General features: G+C 45.1%; 1 protein-coding gene across 1 annotated transcript in view; it reads left to right on the top strand.

Annotated features, from left to right (window-relative positions):
* Positions 1–301: 301 nt before the first annotated feature.
* Positions 302–12,110, top strand: part of ADAP2 (ArfGAP with dual PH domains 2) — a 34,348-nt gene continuing 22,539 nt past the window's right edge. The window contains exons 1-5 of the mRNA XM_036768648.1: positions 302–485; positions 1,128–1,258; positions 3,870–3,961; positions 8,582–8,661; positions 11,218–11,330. Coding sequence (XP_036624543.1) covers positions 392–485; positions 1,128–1,258; positions 3,870–3,961; positions 8,582–8,661; positions 11,218–11,330 — 510 coding nt within the window. The 5' untranslated portion in view covers positions 302–391. The remainder of the gene's footprint in view (positions 486–1,127; positions 1,259–3,869; positions 3,962–8,581; positions 8,662–11,217; positions 11,331–12,110) is intronic.

Below are 12,110 nucleotides of genomic sequence, written 5' to 3' on the forward strand. Positions count from 1 at the left end.
CAGGTTCAACGCTTTTCCCACTGCTCCACGCAACCTCTAACGTCCACTGCTACAAGGACATAAACACAGGTAGGCTCCCTCTGACCCGCCCCACCACTGTCTCGCACTTCAGTGCCCACAGAGACAAACATAAGCTAATAAGTAAACAAAAAAAAAAAAAAGAAAAGAAAAGAAAAAAAATCTGAAGTCCTTGTCTGGGCGGGGACTGAGCGGAGGGGGGCGGACCAGGGCGTCGGCTCTGCCCCCGAGCGGTCACTCTTCCCCAAGAGAGGCGAGCCACACAGCTCAGAGAGGACCGGACGCACGCACCATGGCCGGAGCCAGGGCTCGCCAGGAATCCCGAGAGCGTCTTGGCGGCCGCACTGGCTGAGCAGGGAGCTCCTGGCGGGCGATGGGGGACCGGGAGCATAACAAGAGGCGCCTACTGGAGCTGCTGCGGGCGGCTGGCACTGGCAACGCGGTGTGCGCGGACTGCGGGGCGCCAGGTAAGAGACCTGGAGACCTGCGGGCCCCGGGTGCGCCTGGTGATAGCCCACCCCCGGCCTGGACCCTAGCATCCAGAGCCTCCTAGCAGTCGGACGCACACCCGGAGAGTCCTCAGTCTTCTCTTGCACCTGCCCATCCTAACTCCCTTATTTCCTCTGCGCTTTTCTACTGGCTCCCTGGCCCAAACCCGCTTTCCCCTCCTCACTCCTTTGGTATTTCCTAGCCCAGTTCTTCCTATGCCCTTAGAAATGGACCTTTCAGTGATTTGTCTTCACTCAGATTCACCGTTCTTTCAACAAGGCTGTTTAGTATTCAGTAAGACTCCTGCTCAGGTGAGGTGTCCACCTGTTGGGGAAGAGGGGGCTTGGGAAGATTTTGAAGTTGAGAAAGTAGGGCGCTCCCTTAAAATGCTTTCTAAGAGTTGGTGTTGGAATGGAAGTTAGAGCCAGTAACCCTGATTCCCAGACTCTGTCTCAAGGCCAGGTTTTCCTCCATGTGTCCATTAGACTGTACACCAGCGCCTTCCCCACGCACCATGAGAATCCACCCCTACTTCCCAAAGTGCCAGCAGCACGCTGGGCTGTTTGCACCTAATCCGGACCCGAATCCAGTTTTCTAGCTGTTCTCTCTTCCCTCTGCAGATCCGGACTGGGCCTCTTACAAGCTGGGGGTTTTCATCTGCCTGAATTGTTCTGGCGTGCATCGTAACTTCCCTGAGATCAGTAAAGTGAAATCGGTTCGACTGGACTTCTGGGATGACAGTATGGTGGAGGTAGAAGCGGGAACGGGGCTAGAGAATCATAGGCGAAAGAATGTCAAAGATGACAGGGACTCCCAGACTCTCTCCTTTTACAGAGGAGGAAACTGAGGCCGGGAGAGAAGCGATTTGTCCAAACGAGCTTACATTCTGATGGAACAGACAACAGTCTGGCGATCAAAAACGTTGTGCATGCAGCATAATTCCATACCAGATACCTGCACAGAAGGGATTTATTCCTTGCTTCCCAAGCCAATGCTTTTCCCCACAACACCAGGAAAGAAGGATGACCTAGCCAAGAAACACTGAGGCCAAAGCAGCAGTGTTCTAGGCTAGCCCCACACATTCCCATCTCTCAGATGTAAAGGTGATACTAATGGGCCTCCCTGGTGCTAATCTTCCTTTTTCCCTGCTCAGGTACTGGACCTCTGATTTCATTGGTATAGAGAACTCCTGGATGAGAAATTCTCTCTACCAAGACAGATCTAACCCCGTCTCTACAACTTAGTCTTAGAGAATTGCCTTGGGTACTGAAAGGTTAAGGGCTTCAACAACCCCTAGTAAATCAGCATTTATTAAGCACTTATGTGTCTGGCATAGTGCTAAGTGCAAGAAAAGGCAGAAATAGTCTCTGCTCTCAAGGAACGAACTTAGATTCGAATTCGGGAGTTGTCTAGTAGTCAAAAGCAGGTGCCTAAGTAGTTACACACTAGATACCTACTGAGCAGTTGGAAGGTAACTTTAGAGGGCAAGGCTCTAGCACCTGGCAGGGGGCCAGGAAAGGCTTTCAGTGGAAGGTGGCATTTGAGCTGAACCTTGCAGGAAGCCAGGGGTTCAAGGGGAAGGGGGAAGGGGAGTATTCTAGGCATAAAAGACAGACAAAGATACTGAGATGCAACATGGAAAGGCTTAGGTGTGTATTCAAGGAACTTATAGCTGGTCAGTCTGGCAGATTCATAGAGTGTGTGGTGGAGGGGAGTAAAATATAAATAAGCCAGTCAGTGTGTGTCAGGGAGGGAGTTAGAGCCAGCTCTGCCTGGTTCAGCAGCCAGCTCTCTCCCAGGTTTCCTCTCTCACAGAGGGTAGGGTGGCTATAAAATCCCCAAATATCAGATAATCCCCCCAGATCTCTCTGACGGGGGAGATAGAACTCAGTCCTTTCCCCCAAAGATTTACCTCCTTACAGCTTAGCTTAGGTTGATGTTAAAATGAGAATGCAAAATGCATTTTGGAATAGTAGATAGAAAGCTGTCCTGGAGTCAGTAAGACCTGAGTTCAAATCCCAACTTGAACACATATTGACATTGAGACCCTAAGCAAGTGACTTAAGCTGTTAGTGCCCCAGGAAAACTCTCTAAGACTTTATGGTGCAGAGCAGCTGTCAAGCTGTATCAGTGAAGGGAGTTTCCTAGCCTGGGAGTTTCCTACAACAAAGAAATCTCTCTCTCTCTCTCTCTCTCTCTCTCTCTCTCTCTCTCTCTCTCTCTCTCTCTCTCTCCCTCTCCCTCTCCCTCTCTCCCTCTCCCTCTCCCTCTCCCTCCCCCCCCACGCGCGCGCGCGCGCACACACACACACACACACACACACACACACACACACACACACACTTATTTTCAGACCTATAGTAGGCTGATGGCTAGGAAGCTCTCCAGAAATGTGCTGGTTAAGAAGCAGCTAGCCAGCTGTTAATCTGATCCTCCAGGCAATCCAGAAAGTGAATCTGGATGATAGAGAGTTAACTGTGTCCATGGGCAGATATTTTAACTAAAAGGTTCGCTGTGACAGAGCAGAGAATGCTTGGGGATTTGGAATAAGAAGACTGTGGTTCTCTTCCCAGCTTTGCCTCATCTGAACTCTGTGGCTTTGGGCAAGGTCCTTGAACCTTTCTAAATCAGCTTGCTCATCTGTAAAAATGGAGGATGATAATAATGTTTATAGGCAGCTCAAGTTGTGAGGATCAAGGGAGAGAACACGGGCAGAGTGTTTGTGAACTTTGTATAAATGTTAACAGTGATTACAGCAGGATTGGCATTCTGCTCCTCCCTGGGCACTCATCCAGCCTGGTCCGGCAGTAGCCACTGTTTTCAGCACCCCCTATGGTTAGCCTCAGGGGGCTACAAGCATCCGGGTCAAAAGGGAAAAATCAGATGTGTGGCTAATCCAATTGCCAAGCCTCCAAATGCTTCCTAGTGTCTGCAAACATCTGCCCGGCTCCATGATGTGGATCCTTCTGCTCTCTTGGAAGGCCACCCTGGCTGAGCCTGCTCTACCACTATCCTGGCCAGCAGCATGCCAGGTTGCTCTGTCTGTTGGCCCCATTGGTTCCCCAGCTACGCGTGGCCAGAGCTCGCTATTGGAGTTTGGAGCCATTAGGCTTATGGCAGAATTACCGGCACTGAGTCTAGGACCAGGGGTGACCATGGAGCGCTGCCCTTGAAAGACAGGAAAGGATAGATTTGTCTGCACTCGCTGTGGTTTCATTTCATATTTTAGGCCCTAAGATCATTCGGGGAAATGGGGGAGTGCAAGGGGCAGGGGGGAGGGCGGGGGCTGGAGAGGAGGAAGGGCCCAGGCCCAGACACTGATGCTGTGGAGACCAGTTACCAGGCTGACTTTTGTTTTTCAGTTTATGACACGAAACGGAAACCTCTGTTCCAAGGCAAAATACGAAGCAAAAGTCCCCGCTTTCTACTACATCCCCCAGTCTGAGGACTGCCTGTAAGTGGGGCTCTTTTAGGGTCTGAGCTGGTCCCCCTCCCATTACTATCACCCAAGTCAAAGAACTTCTAGTCATGGACCCTCAGGCTCTCATAAGATCATAGATTTAGAGCTGGAAGGATCTTGGAAAGTCATTGTGTCCAGCTCTCTCATTTTACAGAAGAGAGGTCCTCAGGCTCACCCAGATAGCACAACTAATAAGTGTCTGAGGCAAGTTTTGAACCCAGGTCTTCTCAACTTCAGGTCCAGTGCCCTATATTCACTACACCATTCTGATCTTCAAGCTCTTCTCGCCCACAGAGAGAGCCCATGTTTGGTTGGCTGCTATCTAACCAGGATTTAAGTCACAGAATCACAGAGTCTGGGAGTTGAAAAGCTGCTCAGCAGCCCTGTGATCCAGACTGTACAAGAAAGGAACCCCCGGGACAACCCACCAGACGAGTGGTCGCCTAGTTTCTGCTTGAAGACCAGCCAGGGATGGGGAACCTGCCGATTCTCAAGGCAGCCTATTTATTCCCCTTTGAGACAGCTCTAAATAGAGATGTTCTTCCTGATATCAAGGCCAAACTCTTCTAGGTGACTTCCTCTTCAGGGACACAGTGTGATCGAGGGGGAAGTCTCAGTGGCATGGCAGTCAGGAGTCTTGCGTTCTAGTCCTAGTTCCTTCATTAGTTAGTATGACCTTGAACAAGTCATCTCCCTTGTGAGGGAACTCCTGTTTCCTTCCCTGGATTTGTACTAAATAGCCTCTTATTATCTAGCTCAGATAATTCCTGGTTCCAGAAGGTTGACTAGGAGTCAGGTATGAGTGTTGGAGAGGATGACTGGGTTCTTACTTCTCTTTTTAAAAACATTTTAATTCCACTTTTATTTACATGTTCAAGTCACATTTACTCCCGAGCAGTAAGTTTTGGTTTCTTCCATTTCTTTTGAGTAACCTCCTCTTCTGGTTTAGGAATGAGTTCTTCCTTTTCAATAAGTGTCATATCAGTATAGTAAGTGACTTGCTCTTATGTGAGCTGATTAGTTCAGGAGCCCTGTAAGTATACCTGTGCATTTGGAAGCCTTATTAATCTGGACAGGCTTAATTAATTAATGAATTGATATGGACAAGAGAATCCACATCCAAACCCTTTAGTTCCCCACCACTTTCTACATTTTTGAACATATGCAGCAAAAACTCAGCACTCTTTTGGGGCCAAAGAACCCGTAGGCAGCCCTTCTGCTGACCTGGCCATACCTGTCAACTCCACTATTATACTGACAGAAAGGAGTACGTTGTTTCTTTAACATCGCCATCTTGGGTGTATTTAAAATGGACTTGAGATTCGACCTCCTTGCATGTTTTTGTGGGGGTTCTCTGGATCTGGTGAGCATCTCACCATTTAAAATGATTGCATAGGTCAGCTCAAGGGAAGAACCAAGTTGCCTTTACAAGAGACAGCACCGGGTGTGCCCCACACTCAGCCTGGTCCCTATGTAGCAGCCTACTTAGGTAGGTAAGCAAAAGGCAGGTCCCTGAACTGCCCGGTCACCTAACTTTGGAATTGAATAAGTAGAAAGTAAACTCCCTGAGGTCAGGGACTCTTTGGGTTTTGTCTTTGCATTGCTCAGAACTTAATTTACTTTGCACATGGTATGCGTTTAATAAAGTGCTTGTTAAATTGAATTCAATTGAGTTGAATTGGGGAGAGAGTTTTGCAATAGAGCGAAAGGATTTGGAATGTTGTAGGAGTGAGACATTGGATCCCAAAGGCCATTCTTTTCATTCTAAGTGCTGCTTGTCTTGTAACAGTGGGCTGGGGTCAGAAACTGCTGTAACGGTATGCAGTAGATTTCCTGTGAGTGAAGGTGATGATAATTGGCATCGATAGATAATAGCTAATCACAACAGCGCTTACCGTGTGCCTAAGACAGTGCTGAGCACTTTACAAGTATCATCTCATTTGATCCTCACAACAACCAGGGGAAGGAAGTGCTATTATCATCCCCATTTTACTGATGAGAAAACTGAGGCAAACAGAGGCTAAATTACTCTCCCAGAGTCACATAACTAGTGAGTCTTTGAGGCTGGATTTGAACTCAGGTCTTCCTGACTCCATGTATAGTGCTCTAGCCACTGCACCACCTGGCTTCTCCTATATATCTCTGTCTAACCAAATCTATATCTGTACCATCCACATCCATATCTATCATGTTGCAGTTTTCAGAGAGCTTTCACGCCTTATTTGATCCTTACAACAACTCTGCGAGGACCATAAGGGAGGCATTTCTTCATCTGGAATGGATGGAAAAGCATTTTTAAGTACTCACTATATTCCAAGCTCTACGCTAAGTGCTGAGCATATAAATGGAAAATCCAGACAGTTCCTGCCCTCAAGGTGCTCACATTCTAATTGGGACACAAAGCACCTACAAGAGGACTCATATTCTTGTTCTCTTCATGGAAGGACAAGGCTAGAAAGTACTTGGAAAGCAGCAGGGCAGAAGGCAAGGTCTTGAGAACCTGGGGGGAGCAATGTCAGGGATGATGGTTCCCTACCAAGAAGTCAGTGTGTTCAAGAGTTAAGGGTGGTGGGGCAGGTAGTTGGCACAGTGAGTAGAGCACTGGCCCTGGAGTCAGGAGGACATGAGTTCAAATCTGGCTTCAGACACTTGACCCACTAGCTATGTGACCTTGGGCAAGTCACGTAACCCCAACTGCCCTGCCTTCCCACCTCCAAAAAAAGAGTTAAGGGTGGAGTGGGGTTTGGGGAGATCTCTAACAGAGACGAAAGGCATGTAAGGGGTCAGAATCCAACTGGTAGCGTAAGATGCAAATCTGTATGGTGGTCATCATATTGCTTGCCTTCTCAATGGGTAGGGAAGGAACTGCAATGAGGGAGAGAGTTTGGAACTAAATATAAAGAGAATATTAAAAAAATTAAAAACCATAAAAAAGAAAATGCGAATATTTAAATGGAAGGATTGGACTAAGTGACCTTTAAGACTTTCTTTCAGCTCTAAATCCATGATTCTAGGATCCTACCTTACCGATGGCTCAGGCTCAACCAGCTCAGACAGATTAAACCATTTGCCCAAGGTCATGTAGCTAGGAAGAGTTAGACTCAAAACTAGAACCTAGACGCCCAGACTGTGTCTCCCTGAGCCTAATAAGCAGAGGCATAGAGTCAGTCAGTCAGTCAGACAACAAGCATTTATTAAGCGCTTACTGTGTACTAAGAGATGGTAAAACAAAGAAACCCAGTGCTGCCCTCCAGGAGCATCCATTCTAATGGGGGAGACCACATGCCACAGAAATGCTTGTGTCAGCTGCAAAATCTTACCCTAGGAACTTAGCTTTCTAATTCAAGGTAGGACAGCAAAGGGGCGCATGCTCTTTCCTAGTAAGGGAGTGAGAAACAGTAGCCTGAGTGCTACTGAGGCACTTAACTCCTGGGGGACTTACCTAAGGCAGGGGAGGTGGGGTGAAGGGGTGGGGTCTGCCTGGCTGCCTTTGAGACGGTTTTGAACCCTTTTCTAGTCCTTACTCCTTAAGAACTCAAATAAGCCAGCAAGCTCTTATTAAGTGCCTACTATGTGCCAGATACTGAACTAAACTCTAGAGATGCAAAGAAAGGCAAAATCAGTCCCTTCTGTCAAGGATTTCCCAGTCTAATGTGAGAGACAACATGCAAACAACTATGTGTAAATGAGATATGTGTATATATGCACACACGTATCACACACATATTTCATATGCATATATATATATATATATATAAATAAAATTGGATATGATCAAAAGGAGTTAGAAAGTTGAGGACATTTTAAGCTGCTTTATCTTGAAGGAAAAGCCCCAAAGAAATCCATTAAACTCTTTAAAAGCCCTAGACCAAGACCCAGGGCTGGTCTCCTTTCAATTTTTAATTTCAATATTCAATATTAATAATATTAATTAATAATCAATATTCAATTTAATTTCAATATTCAATATTTATTCTTGCTAAGCTGTGGCCACCCTGGACACAGTTTTTCCCATCACCACAAATACTCAGGTCTTGGGATGACTTCTTAGTTCTAGAATCTAGAATACTATATATATGTATATATACATACATACATACATACATATGTATGTATGTATGTATATATACATATACATATATATGTGTATATATATATATATATATAGTATGTGTGTGTTCTTTCTCCAGATGTTACAGGTGACATTGCCAAGAAGTTGCTACTTGACTCCTGTCATAGGCAACAGGGTGAACATGGACTCAGCAAGCTTAATTATCTAAATTCAAATGCCCTTTTGGGGGTTCAAACAGTTTAGGGGTATCAGGGTCCCTGCTTCACTAAACAGGGGACATTTGGAGGAGGGAGCCTGGTACCAACCTAGTATGAGGCTGTACCACTGGTTTCCCTCCAGGTATTGGAATTTCATCAAAAGCTTGAAAGTGAGGCTGGTGACTTTGCATAGCCCTCCCTCACTCAAATCGAATTCAATTGCAAGTCATGTCATCATCTCTCTGATGTCGTGGTCCTCTTTGAGAACGAAGGACAAACCACAATTTTCCCATGGAAAAGAACGCTGCAGCCCCAGCTAACTAACCACGGCCTTTCTCTCTTCAGGGTCTTAAAGGAGCAATGGATCCGAGCCAAATATGAGAGACAGGAATTTGTGTCTGGCAGTCTCATCTGGACAATCTCCGGTAAGGCATATTCTGCCGTTAAAGTTTGTGTATTTATGGGCACAAGGAAATGTGACTTCTGTGTCATGAGCAGAATCTTAACAGAGGGATGCTGGATCCCCAGTTATATTTTATGTACAGATAGTAGATTCAAGGTAGGAAGAGTCCTTAAAGATGACATAGTCCAATTCCTTTATTTTATAGAGGTCCTCTGATTTCACTCATATAGGGAAATTCTTAATGAGAAAATTTACTTTATATCCATTAGTAGCAGATCAGAACCTGGTTTGTAACTTACTGTATGAGAGAGCTTCATGAGACACTGGAAAGTTAAGTGACTTATCTAGGATCATATCGGGACCATTGGGGACCTTAGAGGCTAATGAATCCAATTGCCTCCATTTTACAGATGAAGAAACTGAGACCCAGAAAGAGTGAAAGGCTTACCCAGGGTCACACAGCCAGGTTGTGTCTGATGTAGGTCTTCTTGTCTCTGAGACTGGCTCTCTATTCCCTGTGATGAAGGAGGAGCTGCCGCTGGCTTCCATTCTTCTCATCTTTTTCAATAGACTTCAGATAGACGTAATTCTGGCTATTGTACAGATGGATAAAATCATTGCTGTTTGCAACCGAATCTCACTTTCTTTTACAGGAAGCCTTTCCCTATCCTTCTTAATTCTACTGCTTTTCCTCTGTTAATTGTCTACGATTTATCCCAAATATAGCTTGTTTGAACATGTTTGTTGGCATGTTGTCTCCTCAATTAGACTTCGACCTCCTTGAGAGCAGGGACTGTCTTTTGCTTTTCTTTATATTCCTTCTGCTTATTACAGTACCTGGCATACAGTAGGCACTTAATAAGCACTTGTTGATTGAGTGACTGGTTATGATTACCAAATCAGTGTAGTCAGCTTTCAGCTATCTAGTGCCAGTGAGAAGGACCAGTAGCACAGATACTACAAAACACTATCTAATGAAGATAGTATTCGGCCACCTATTTCACGAAGGTGGAACAAATCAAATGAATCGAGCCTTCCATAGGGCTCTGAAACCATAAACTGCTGCTGTCACCAGGAAGATCCTGCCTCCAATTCAAAATGACTGTGTGACCCTGAGCAAGTTACTTGATTTGTCCAAGGCAACCTTCTAAGACACTAGGCTGCAGAGAAGGTGTTGATCTGCATGCAGGTAGAGAAGTTTCCTCACTTGGGCATTTCCTTTACTAATGAAATCATAGGTCCAGTCCTTAGCCTTAGTCCTATTAAGTCACTATGGTTAGACTATTGAATGTATTAATCAGGGTTAGGTGAGTTTATATATTGTACTTTGGGATAGCCAGCTTGGGATTTTCTATTCATAGGATCACAGTTCAAGAACTGAAAGGATTGTACAGATGAGGAAACTGAGGCCCAGAGAAATAAAACTGCTTTCCTAAGTCACACAGAGAATCGTAGCTCTGGAGTTCAAAGGGCCTGGCCCTCTGGTGGCTCTGATGGCTCAGAGGCCTCTTTTAAAAAACAAATACGTTTGTTGGTTTATTTTTCCAGTTTCCTCTTTTAAAAGCTGCTACAGCTAATCCACAAATTAAATAACCCCTATGTGGATAACAAAACTGCATTTGATTTGGTGGATGCTTGGGGAAAGGGGTCAGAAATGGCTCTTCTCACTTAGGACAGAGGTCCTTAACTTGGAACTTCTGATGTATAAAGTGTCCCAAAAGTCTTAGGGCAGTTTAATAGCTTGGGACAGCCAGCAACTATCACTGCTCTCATTGGTGCTAATGCCAATCAGAACACACCCTTGACTTCTCATCCTGTTTGCTTTTTTTTTTGTTTGAGTGCTTTTCCACATTCCTCCAGAGAAGATCTCCCCAACATTCTGAAGGCCTCCTAACTCCTTTATCATCTCACAGATAGTTCTATAGTCTATTGGGCAGTCCATCTGTTGATCCTTGCCCTGACCACATGACTGGCTTACTTCTTCCCCATTAGACACATCCTTGATGTTGTCTTTTATACCTACTTTTGGGCATGTTTGTGCTTTCAATATGCTGTGGCCTGCTTGGACGCCTATGTGTCTTCGACTGGCATCATCCATACTTTTGATTCTTTTGATAACAATGAGGATAACTGACATTTAAATGGCTCTTTGGAGTTGACAAAGCTTTTTATGTATATTATACAATTCCATGAGGAGGGTACTGCCAGTATTATCATCATCCTTATTGAACAGATCAAGAAACTGAGGCTAGGAGAGTTGAATGACTCGGTCATCCATGGTCACACATCTATTAGGTATCAGAGGCTGGGTTTGGGTTTATTAATCAATCAAAAAGTCATTATTAAATACCAGATTTTGTTTTAGGCAAAGAACATACCTTGTAATGCAGGTCTCACCTAAGTCCCAAGTCCCATGCTTCTTCCGCCATATTCTTCTGGACATCATTGGCGGCAGAGAGCAGCTTCCACTCTTGTTGAACTGAAGTAACCAAATCAATGCAGAGTTTCCTTGGTGAGGGGATTTAGGAGTAGGACCATAGACACTGATGAGTCTGTTTCTCATCCTTGTTAATTAAAGGCAACCGAGAAGGGGTCCTATGGAAGCGGGGAAGGGACAATGGGCAGTACCTGAAGAGGAAGTTTGTCCTTTTGGCAAGAGAAGGCTTTTTGAAATATTACTCTAAAGAAGAGGTAAGTGTTACTGTTGATTCTAATAGGTTGGAACAGAGTTCCGAATCTGGGGTTTATAAGCTTGTTTTTTTTTTTAAATTCAATAACTACATTTCGGTGTAATTAATTTTCTTTGTAATTCTACATATCATACTTTGTGTGTTTAAAAAATGTTATTCTGAGAAGGGGAGCATAGACATCACTGGGTCGCCAAAGGGATCTATGAAATACACACACATAAAGGTTAAGAACCCCTGGGTTAGATCAATAGGGTCAGCCATTATCCCAATAGAGGGTCAATTGTGCTCACTTGTACCCTAGTACCACAGGTATTCTTAACAATTAATGAAAAGCAGTTATTAAGCTCTTACTATGTCTTTAGAGCTGGGATGGACAATTGAGGCAGTCTCTGCTCTCTAAGAGCTCACATTTTAGTTAAAAGGAGATAGTAGGTAAAGGGGAACAGCTAGCTGGCATAGTAGATAGATTGCTGGTCCTAGAGACAGGAAAACCTGAGTTCCAATCTGGCCTCAGATACGTGCTATCTGTATGACCCTTGGCAAGTCACTTAACCCTGTTTGCCTCAGTTTCCTCATCTGTAAAATGAACTGGAGAAGGAAAAAGCAAACCTCTCCCATATCTTTGCCAAGGAAACTCCAAATGGGGCCACGAAGAGTTGGACGTGACTGAAAAATGGCTGAAGAACAACACATAGAGGGGAGTTTATTCTCATGTTCAGTTTATGGCAGATGAAAAGGCCAGGAAGTACTTGAGCTAGCAGGGTAGATGGCAAGGCTCAAA

Source organism: Trichosurus vulpecula, chromosome 7, assembly GCF_011100635.1.
Source record: "Trichosurus vulpecula isolate mTriVul1 chromosome 7, mTriVul1.pri, whole genome shotgun sequence".
In the NCBI taxonomy this organism is placed as follows: Eukaryota; Metazoa; Chordata; class Mammalia; order Diprotodontia; family Phalangeridae; genus Trichosurus; species Trichosurus vulpecula.